Raw genomic sequence first — 11,706 nt, 5'->3', positions numbered from 1 at the left:
GCGTCCTCCTTCACCTCCTGAGGTAACCTCGACAGCGGCAGAAACACTGAGGCAGAGCTAAATCGGTACAGCCGAGCTGTTCTGATGACGAGCACACAGACGAAGGACAGCCACGTCTCCCGTTGGTCACTTTGGGGTTTTGGTAATAAGAGAGTGAGTTAACCCCCGGGTGGAAATTAAAATACAAAACAAGTTGGGTTATGTTCACAGCGAGTCAGTGCCAAAATCGTAGAAGTAATTTAAGCACGTGTCTGTGCTGTAGAGAGGCATTAATTGACCCTTTGCTAAGCCTCTAGTCAGCCCAAGTGCACCATTGCACCTGAGCCCCTATTCAAATGCCCTGTTGATTGGCCAAAGAACCCCTCTGGGTTCTCTTGGTGGCTCTAGTGATCCCCTTGCTTGTCCCAAGAGCCCCTCTAGAACTTCGGGCCCTTGCTGTCGGCACAAACTGCCCCTTTAACTCACTCCAGTGCCCCAGTAGCCCCTCTGGCTGGCCGAAGTAGCCCTGTTGGTGGCCTCATACTCTTTTCTTCAGACACTAAGCGTCTGTAGAGGAAGAATGAACACTAACACAACTGATTTAAAGATGAAACCTGGACATAAAGATGTCTAAAGCGGCTCAATCATCTTGTACTAGGACACTGTGACATCAGTCCCTCAGTGTCCTGAATTAATGAAGTCTAAACTCCAGTAATATCCCTCAGGTCTGACTTTGTTCCACAATCTTTCCTTAATGTTGGACACAAGCGGGAAGCGTCCCCAGTAGGGTAATGTGCGTGGGAGAGGGAGAACTATTACACTGTGAGATGACAAGGCGGGGGTAAGTCACTCTGAAAGAGTGCTCTCGCTGCAGTTTCCCTCTACGCAGAGTGAACGCCGGCTGAATTCAGATGGGGATGAAGCTCGAGGGAAATTCTGCCTGTTTCTCAGAAAGAAACGAGGGTCACGGCGAGGTCCCACGATTTCTCCTCAAAACGGAGCAACGTGAGAAAAACAACGGCAAATATCGTGGACGAAATATCCGTCAGTGACGCTCGGCAATATATAATAATACACCAGCAGAGTCGCTGAGGAATGCGGCTTCTCCTTGTTATTGCTTTCCTCTTCGGTTTCTTTACCTCTGCTTCCAGGAGCTCGCGCTTCTACTGCCGCCACCCAGCCGTGAGGCACGAGCGGTGATTCAAACCGCTTCTCCCAGACGAAGTAGAGTCATTTGAAAAACAAATGAGAAAATTATGCGGTGAAATCCGCTGATGAATACGGAAATTGTCTTTTTGACCCACAAGAATTAAATTCTCCCCTGCTGACGTCTAATCGGGTCTCTGATATCGCCGCTTGTATCTGAGCCGTGTTCCCGTTGGTGAAGGCCTGCGATCCTTTACACACATATCTGATGAAGTGGAGGAACGTGCCTCGCAGGCCTCTTCTAAAGCGTTGTTCAGATGAATTAATTAACCAAAGGCTAATTGTTTCCTGGACCTGAAATTTGGCCGTGTGAATTAACCTTAAAACTGATTTAATGTGACGGACGTCATGCTGAAGCGTCTTCAGCCCCGGGCAACGGGAATATATGAGAGAATAATGAGAATTAGATGTAATAAGAGCATAAATATGATATTTCATATTACTTTACTCGTGGTCAGGCTGAGCAGGAAATATCTAGTAGGTCCATAGCTGGAGTTGTGGTAAAAATTGGTCTAATCATTTTTGGATTTTAATAAATAAAACAGTATTTATTTTGATTATTTATACGATTTTTAAAGTAAAACAGATACAGAGGACTGTGTCTCCACACACACACACACACACACACACACACACACACACACACACACACACACACACACACACACACACACACACACACACACACACACCATGTGGCTAAAAGCTGCAGATTGATTGGTGGATGGATTTCATGATATTATCGGTACTAGCTTATTAAAGCACACGTCATATTTAGTTTTACATAAAGGAATAATGATATATTTTCATGTAAAAATATGACGACGTTGCCATTTTTTTTAGTACATTGTTAAATAAGTTCACAAAGTAAAGGGGACTTTAAGGTGCTTATAGGAATCCAATCTATTATAAGATTATTGTTGGCATTTTATTTTATAATTTTAGATAAGAGGCTTTCCTGGTTGGGGAAATGTTTTAAAAAATCCTCCCCATCTTTTCTCTCAGGCGAATATAAACCTCCAGTTCTGATCTCTCCACTGTGACACACGTCTGATTGAGACACGGTCCAGACGGTCCAGACGGTCCAGACGGTCCAGACGGTCCTGATCAACAGGTAGGGATGAAAAGCAACAGCAGAGGATGTGACGGCTGGAGATATTCTGTATTAACTGTATAAAACGCTTCTGATATAATAAAATCCATTACATCCACCTTATATTATATGAATCAAAGCCAAAATGGATGTTTTCCTTCAGGTGTGCGTGCCAGAGCGCAGATCTGAGCGAGTGCCACCTCTCTGCTCAGATCTGCATCTGAATGGCGGATCCCAAATATGGTCAGAGAGGGGAACCGGAACTGCAGGAGCTTCCTTACAACCGTGTCCATATTTAGTATACGGAAGAACGATGATGGCATTTTCATCCACACTGACATCACCGACGAGCCCATTTTTGGGCTGCGGATCAAGCATCGCACTCCGTCTCTCCTCCTCCTCCTCCACCTCCTCCTCCTCCTCCTTCGAAGCGGCTCCGTTCGAGGCGTTTCGTTTCATCTATTTTTAGAAACGTGTGCAGAGTCGGCGTGTTCTCCCAGGGCTGCCTGCGCTCCCACATCAATGATGGGGGCGTTTCGTAGACACACACACACACACACACACACACACACACACACACAGAGAGCGCGGTAGTGAAAGAGGAGAGGATGAGTGGGCTGATGCTCCACACTGCAGTCGTGGAGTAGCTCCTCTCTCCACGCAGGGGAGTCATGCAGCAGAGCGGCCGTTCGAATGCTGACAGTGTGGTGTAAATTAAGAACAACTGAGTGAAACACGAGCGAGGCATCTTCTCCTCTTCCTGTCGGGGCCGTGTATCCTCAGCCGTGCTAAGTGATGAACAACAACACTCTGCATAAACAAGAGTCCCCATGAGGAGACGCAAGGCAGTTTATTTTGGGCTCCGAAAGTGGATAATAATCATGTAATCTTCTTTTTTTGTTGTTTTTGTCCTAATTACACAGTTTGAGCACCGCCTGCTCTGGCATGTGAGGGTGTGCACTTGTGTGCTCGTACAGTATACATTGTGTGTGTGTGTGTGTGTGTGTGTGTGTGTGTGTGTGTGTGTGTGTGTGTGTGGGCAGCTGAAAATGAAATCTACCATTTAACTGTTCCTCTGCTGCTGTTTCCAAAGTGACACTCAGAAGTAATTACTGGAACACTGTGTTCCAGTAAAAAATGACAATCACACACACAAGAAGCTTTTACAGATTCCAGCAACGGATATGTGAGAAGGTCTCCCTCACTGTTACTGGCAGCAGGAGTTAAAACATGCGGTTGGGTTTAGATTGTCCTGATCTGATGTCTGAGAATGAATTTACTTCATCGCCTCGTCTTTACAATATAAGCGAAGTGCGGCATTTTTAATTTCTCCTGAGTCAATTAAAGCTATAGTACCTCAAACTCTGTCAGATATGAATATAAAAGAATAAGAATCTGAACCAATAATAATAATAATAAACATTTGAATTCATGACTCCACTTTAACGTCTGCTGTATAAATGAATAATCTCATGGTAACATAAATCTATTGTAATCTTTACCATGTTAACGCGTGACTAGATTTAAACTTTCCTTCACTTAATGATGTTATCCATTAACTCTGGATAGCGTTCATGCTAATGAGGTAAATGATGGAACGGTCCGGTGCGTCTCCACCCTGCAGCTCACGATGTTCTCCACTTTCTCCATCGCGCTCAATTCTCCTCCTTATTTCGCTCCGTCACATGCAGTCCCGCGTCCTCCGTCCGTGTGCTAATGCCATTAGCTGCTGTTCGTCTTAACGCTCTGATTAATTACATTACTGCAGCGAGTACAGCCCGAGTGAAAGACTCTGCCGCCTCAGAGAGATCGAGCAGCTTCAAGTCCGGCCCGGTTAATTCGGCACCGTGGCGCCCGGACATTTCCCCCTCAACAAAACCCAATTAAATGTACAATTACTAGATGGGCAATTTTACGAATCTGCTTTTGGTTCCCATCAATTATGAAGTGTGAGGTAAAGCCCTGGGTGAGTGATTATCCCTGACACACACACTCACACACACACACACACACACACACACACACACACACACACACACACACACATTCTCCCTTGCATGCGTCTTTAACCATCCAGTCCTTTCCTTGATATATTTAATCAGACTGTATGTGAATATTGGACTACTTTTCACGATCCCCGCCTTTCAAACGTATGTTATGAAACGCAGTTATAGAACTCTGCTGAGAAGACACATTCATGTGCATCAGTAGAGACGGGCAAAATGGCGTCCGTGCAAAAAACGGCTTCAGAAGTCGGCTCAAGAGTTAAGATCAGGATGTGTCGGAGCTCCCTACTGTCACATGACCCTCCCACTAAACAAACATTCCATCTGCTGGAAGCATCGTCATCCATGGATTCATTTTGCAGAGACTTATTATGTAACCTGAAGTTACAGTTTGAGAATACTCTCTTTGTGTTTTGCCAGGTAATTAGCATGTTCTAAGTTAATTCACTGGAGACGCGAGGCTCAACACAAGCATATTAAATATGCTAAAGCGTCCACAACACAATAAGCATGGTGAGAGCGATCGCCCCTTCATTCTGGACAAATCAAAGCCGCTCCGAGCGCTGCTGATTTGTGGAGACCGCATCAATTCATCCTGCTCAGCCTAGTCTGTCGTTTCGCTGGAGGTTCTGCTGAGTCACGGTTGAGCTGCCGGAAAAGGAAAAAGGAACACAAAACGGGCAACCGCGACATGCATGCAGACAAAAGACGTCGAGAGAGCGCACGTCGTGTGAGACAGAAAGCATGAAATGCACAACAGCAAAGCAACCAAGACACGGGGATGTACAGATGCATGATGGGATATTCTATTCTAGTACTTCTTTTTAAAATGAAGTCATTGTGACGCAGAGAAATCTTGCACATTTTTGTTTTCATACTGTGTTTTAAGGGTCGCAGAACAATTTGTTGTTTGTTGTAAACGTCTGCACAAAGAACACAAAGTTGAATTTACTTTCTGACGTCGATTACTTTACTTTAGTGGTTTTTAATAATTAAAACGGTTAAGATGAGTCATGGGTTGCACGCTCATTAAAGCTGCAATATTTAAGCAGGAAGTGGACATCCGTGATCCGCGTACGAATTATGGAGGTGAAAGCTGGATGGAGGGATAGTAATGAGCTTTTTGCTATTCAACATTAGAGTGGGCACACTAGCTCAGCTGAGCATTCGTCAAAGAGACGCGGGGAGGGAAAATGAATTGATGAGGCTCAAGAAAAAGTGCAAGGGAGAATCCAAAAAAGGTCTCCCCATGAATAATGAACGCTGCTTTTATATCCTCCTCCTCGCTTGCCTCGGATATCCCTGTTTTACCCTCCTCTCCTGAGTCCCATCAGGGTGAACAAACACAGAGGATGCAGCGATCCGGTTCTAACGCAGACCCGGCACACTCCTCGCCATGCGAGGGGTCAACAACTACGACACAACTTTGCACACAGCGCGACAATGATATGCTTACTTCAGACAGATGTTCCTACCCGTGTATCTTTAATTCTCTCCTAATGCAAACTATCGCTACAGAGAAGTCTATAACGAGCAGAACCAGGGCTGATTCAACCGAAACCGGACAACACGCTGCATGAGAGCCGAGCGAGCCGTTCCTCACGTCCCGATTGTCCACCGGCACCGTAAATGTATTGAGGGCTTGTTGTGAACGGACAGATGTGTGTGTGTGCTGTTGTGAATATCAAATGTTTGCTCACAGCGGTGCAACATAAAAACAAAGCAGAGCCTTTTATGTTGCCTGAATGTGTGGGGAGACAAGAGATTAAACAAATGAGCATGCTGTGACAAACATGCAGGATTAATTCTTCTCAAATTAGAACGTTTTTGATTGTATGAATTGTGAGTAATAATGCATCAAATAAGTTCTACGTTGCAGTAAAGGGCAGACTGAAGCTCTGTTTTTAGGATTTACAGTCTCTTGAGCACCAAATGTCCGTGTGTGTGTGAGTGTGTGTGTCCGGTTTCAGGTCGGTCATCAGCTGCTTCCGCTCAACAGCACGAGCCATCCCATTCACCATCTGCTTGTGCAGACCCCCCTCCACCCCACCAGGGGTGCTACAGCCACTACGAGGACTCACCAAGATCCTTAGAGCCTTGACTTTCGCTGGCCATCTCGCCCATCCGCACCAGAGCGTCGAAGTAGCCCTTTGCAGCATATGTGACACCTGGAAACATGGAAGCATTGGGCATCAGACCACGGGTGCAGAGTTGAAATTCTTCTTCAGCTCTGCAACCCTCCCCTACGGCTCACCCACCCCCCAGAGAGGTACGGTTGGGCATGGGAAATAAGGAGCGACAGGCGGAAATGGAGACCAGGCAGGAAAAGAAAAAGCTCTATGGAGGCAACTACAGGAAACAGAGAGACAGCTATAGACACTAATCAAGCACGCGTCTTCAGCACAAACTACTCTGCAGCAAACCCTTTTAATAGGGATTAGTTCACCCACATTTCAACCATATTGGTATCTAGCCACGCAAACCGTTTTCAGTTCTAACCCATCATCTTCACATTGGGTTTTGGAAGCCGGTTCCACTCTAGAGCCGATTCCAGGATGCTAAGCTCAGAGACCAATGGATGTCCCCCTTTATTACAAAGTGCAACACATCCAGGCAACATGGTGTCACTAAATCACATTAGATCTGGTAATAACTTCCCTAAAGACCACTGTCTATTTCACATGTTCTCTGTTAAACAACATGTGTTAGAGGAAGAGGCACCGCTCTGCAAGCGGACCCAAAACACAACCTGGAAGGTATTTCAAGAACAAGTTAGAGATCATAAGATGTGATTCAGGAAGTCTGAATTTTGAAGCCAGTTTATAGTTCTGAATACAGAAGAACTGCTAAGCCTAGATACTTTAGTTGTGATATGGAACGCTGTGGGATTCAATACTGGGACTGATGAGATTTGATAAAAATGCAATCAAACCCCGACCACAGCAAACGCCCTGGAGGTGAACAGACTTTAATTTGTGCTATCTGAAGCATTCAAAACGACATTTTCAGCAGATAAATCAAAAACTATCTACGTGGCTAGATACCAGTATGGGTGTGCAGAAATGTGGATGAAGTGAATCTTTAAAATCCCTAACAGCACTATCTTAACTTGTCCCTATGAGGACGAGGGTTTTATTTGGATCCCCATTAGCTGATGCAGAACAACTCTTACTTGAAAGAATGCTGACAAACAACTTTCTACAGCAATGATGTCAAAGCACTTTTCATTTCAAAGAGGCGGCTATGACTCTCTGCGGCACATTGTCACACAAGCCAGGGACGCCGGCTGAGAGACACAACGGTGACTCAGGCCTTAAAGAACTGGGACAAGATGGCCTCAAGCTGCAGCGACGGTGAATTAAAGCAGGTCGGGGGTTAGCCGCACAGCGGCTGACAGAGGACACACGTCCAGTCTGGAGATGCATATGGATGAGGGTTTATTACATGGCCACCATGTTGATGGGTGTTTGTGCTAAGAACTGCCAGAGGACACTCATGCAGAATCCCCAAGAGAGGGGGACAATTACAAAGTGTACATCCATATGGAAAACAATAGAAATCTATTCTGAGTTCATGTTCCAGCTGTTTTTGGTACGAGTCCACAGAGCTATGCGAGCTATTGTTCTCAAAATGAAGACGCTCTCGGGCTGCTAGGTCTGAACATATACTTAAATAAATAACTTGAACTGCTTTTACTTCTTTAATCACAACCGTGAACTGCGATAACACTCGGTAAATCTCTACCCGGCGGTGCAACCCTCCCGGATAAACTATGACAGAGGAGACAAGCCAAGACCCCTTTGCTGGCTTTTCCTAAGCCTGGCTTGAGTTAAACATAGGTGGGATATAAGAGCTCGAGAGAAGGGATGAGCTGGGCTAAGACGGCCGGGCGAGAGCGGCTAATTTAATCGACGTCCAAAGGAATCCGAGCCTGGAGGGGAGCGGGGCCGGGTGAGGCGGGATTAGCTTTGCTTGTTTGTCAGTTGAAAAGGGACAGCGAGGGAGAAAGGTGGGAGGAGAAAGGAGGAAGGAGATGGAGGGTTCTGCCCGTGAAGAGGATTAGAACAGCGATATAAAGCCGATACAGAGCGGAGAGTAGACGGACAACAAGAAGGAAGTCTAAATCAGCTGAGATTCACACTAAACCTCCACAATGTCCATCAAACCCCTCTCACATTCAGAGAGCACTGATGTGATGCTTTGCAGGACAACTAGACAGCTAGTTTAAAACTGAGAAATACACTAGTACTAGTAGTTACTGTACTGTAGTTAACTACAGTTTGTGTGTAGTTCTCATCACACTGAAATAAACTGAATAAATGACAGCAGTTTTAGACAGCAATACTGACCTTACATACAAACAAGCAAGCAACAAGACAAGCAATTCAACAGTTTGAAACAAAATGATCAGTCGACAATAGAGCGCTGCGGGGGGGGGGGGGGGGGGGGGGGCGTAGTTTTGTAGCCAACAGGAACAGACAGAACTTCTTCACATGTTTAATTAGAGGACTCTGATCTTGACATATTGTTTGTACAAATACTTATTTTTAAAGCTGCACTAAATGTTTCCCTAAACAGGAGTTAAGACATCATTACCTACAAATCATATGCAAGTTCACATTAAATAGAATGATTGGTTTATGATTTTTACACGTTTTGTTCAAGATCATTTTCACAAACAAACACCACTTTTATGATGTTTGAAGTGAAAAGTAAAAAGCTAACGTTAGTCTATAAAGGAACTCCACCACGGTCACATGACTTCATGTTAGTCTATAAAGGAACTCCACCACGGTCACATGACTTCACGTTAGTCTAAAGGAACTCCACCACGGTCACATGACTTCATGTTAGTCTATAAAGGAACTCCACCACGGTCACATGACTTCACGTCAGTCTACAAAGGAACTCCACCACGGTCACGTGACTTCATGTTAGTCTATAAAGGAACTCCACCACGGTCACATGACTTCATGTTAGTCTAAAGGAACTCCACCACGGTCACGTGTCTTCATGTTAGTCTATAAAGGAACTCCACCACGGTCACATGACTTCATGTTAGTCTATGAAGGAACTCCACCACGGTCACGTGACTTGACGTCAGTCTATAAAGAAACTCCACCACGGTCACATGACTTCATGTTAGTCTATAAAGGAACTCCACCACGGTCACATGACTTCACGTTAGTCTATAAAGGAACTCCACCACGGTCACATGACTTCACATTAGTCTATAAAGGAACTCCACCACGGTCACATGACTTCACGTTAGTCTATAAAGGAACTCCACCACGGTCACATGACTTCACGTTAGTCTATAAAGGAACTCCACCACGGTCACATGACTTCACGTTAGTCTATAAAGGAACTCCACCACGGTCACATGACTTCACGTTAGTCTATAAAGGAACTCCACCACGGTCACATGACTTCACGTCAGTCTATAAAGGAACTCCACCACGGTCACATGACTTCACGTTAGTCTATAAAGGAACTCCACCACGGTCACATGACTTCACGTCAGTCTATAAAGGAACTCCACCACGGTCACATGACTTCACGTCAGTCTATAAAGGAACTCCACCACGGTCACATGACTTCACGTTAGTCTAAAGGAACTCCACCACGGTCACATGACTTCACGTTAGTCTAAAGGAACTCCACCACGGTCACGTGACTTCATGTTAGTCTATAAAGAAACTCCACCACGGTCACATGACTTCATGTTAGTCTAAAGGAACTCCACCACGGTCACATGACTTCATGTTAGTCTATAAAGGAACTCCACCACGGTCACGTGACTTCATGTTAGTCTATAAAGGAACTCCACCACGGTCACGTGACTTCATGTTAGTCTATAAAGGAACTCCACCACGGTCACGTGACTTCATGTTAGTCTATAAAGGAACTCCACCACGGTCACGTGACTTCATGTTAGTCTATAAAGGAACTCCACCACGGTCACATGACTTCATGTTAGTCTAAAGGAACTCCACCACGGTCACGTGACTTCACGTTAGTCTAAAGGAACTCCACCACGGTCACGTGTCTTCATGTTAGTCTATAAAGGAACTCCACCACGGTCACATGACTTCACGTTAATCTATAAAGGAACTCCACCACGGTCACATGACTTCATGTTAGTCTATAAAGGAACTCCACCACGGTCACGTGACTTCATGTCAGTCTATAAAGGAACTCCACCACGGTCACATGACTTCACGTCAGTCTATAAAGGAACTCCACCATGGTCACATGACTTCATGTTAGTCTAAAGGAACTCCACCACGGTCACGTGACTTCACGTTAGTCTAAAGGAACTCCACCACGGTCACGTGTCTTCATGTTAGTCTATAAAGGAACTCCACCACGGTCACATGACTTCATGTTAATCTATAAAGGAACTCCACCACGGTCACATGACTTCATGTTAGTCTATAAAGGAACTCCACCACGGTCACGTGACTTCATGTCAGTCTATAAAGGAACTCCACCACGGTCACATGACTTCACGTCAGTCTATAAAGGAACTCCACCACGGTCACATGACTTCATGTCAGTCTATAAAGGAACTCCACCACGGTCACGTGACGTTTAGTTGTCTCATTTACACTCTTTTTAAGACACGAAGAAGCTTCTAAATATATTTACTGACCTACTTTATAGTGTAGAACTAAACATTTAAATCTATTCAGCTCGTGTTAAGCACATCATCTCAGACATCTAAACTAAAACACATCGCCTTTAAGACGAGGTAACAGGAAGTGAACAAATTCTGACTCATTTCAGGTTTTAAGACTCATTTCTGCAGCACTCTATATTTATCTTTGGATAATATACAAACTATAATCACTAGTCCCGCTGATTGAAATATGATAATTAAATTGAAACGTGTAATCTAGATCTCTCTCTTAGCCAAGTGTCCCTCAGTTTTAACCTAGACGAGATGTCTTCTGACCTTTAAAAGTACCAAATCAGTGCTGCCTCTCTTTCCCTCCACACATGTAGCCAGGTGAGACGTTCTCTCTGTTCCCTCCACCTACAATACTTCCCAGCCTGCGACAGTGCCGCACGAACCTGCAATAAAAGATTTTTAATAAAGTCTGTATACCAGCTAAGCGCCACATCCCGAACCACACCACCCCACATCCAGTCCAATCAAACCCAAATTCAAGCAAACAAAAACAAAGTCCGCTTCCTCCCTCCGTCACGTCTGTTTCCACCGTCTCCAGAGAGGCAAACCCGCCACCCCAGTTCTACTTCTAGAAAAACAGAGGTGGCACTGGTGTTTACAATAGATACTCACCGGGTGCCCGCTCTACTCTAACCCTTCCTCTGCACCCCCGCCTAGCATTGATGAAGTGTAATCCCCGCTTGGGGAGTCGCAGGGCTATTTTTAGCCTTATCTATCAGGCCGGAGTG

At 45.1% G+C, this 11,706-nt stretch overlaps 1 protein-coding gene across 7 annotated transcripts in view; it reads right to left on the bottom strand.

The window, feature by feature from the left end:
* LOC137886693 (BAR/IMD domain-containing adapter protein 2-like) overlaps positions 1–11,706 on the bottom strand; it is a 56,062-nt gene that overhangs the window by 29,314 nt on the left and 15,042 nt on the right. For 6 of the 7 annotated variants that reach the window (XM_068729252.1, XM_068729255.1, XM_068729257.1 and 3 more), the window contains exon 3: positions 6,366–6,452. The exons of the other annotated variant lie outside the window; for it this stretch is intronic. In XM_068729252.1, the coding sequence (XP_068585353.1) occupies positions 6,366–6,452 (87 nt within the window). The remainder of the gene's footprint in view (positions 1–6,365; positions 6,453–11,706) is intronic. 7 annotated transcript variants of the gene reach the window in all.

The sequence above is a fragment of the Cebidichthys violaceus genome, unplaced genomic scaffold, assembly GCF_023349555.1.
Source record: "Cebidichthys violaceus isolate CVI_PGR_0920_01 unplaced genomic scaffold, fCebVio1.0.p SCAF_45, whole genome shotgun sequence".
Taxonomy (NCBI): Eukaryota; Metazoa; Chordata; class Actinopteri; order Perciformes; family Stichaeidae; genus Cebidichthys; species Cebidichthys violaceus.
Note: the sequence above shows the minus strand (reverse complement) of the source record. Positions and strands in the feature narration are given on the sequence as shown.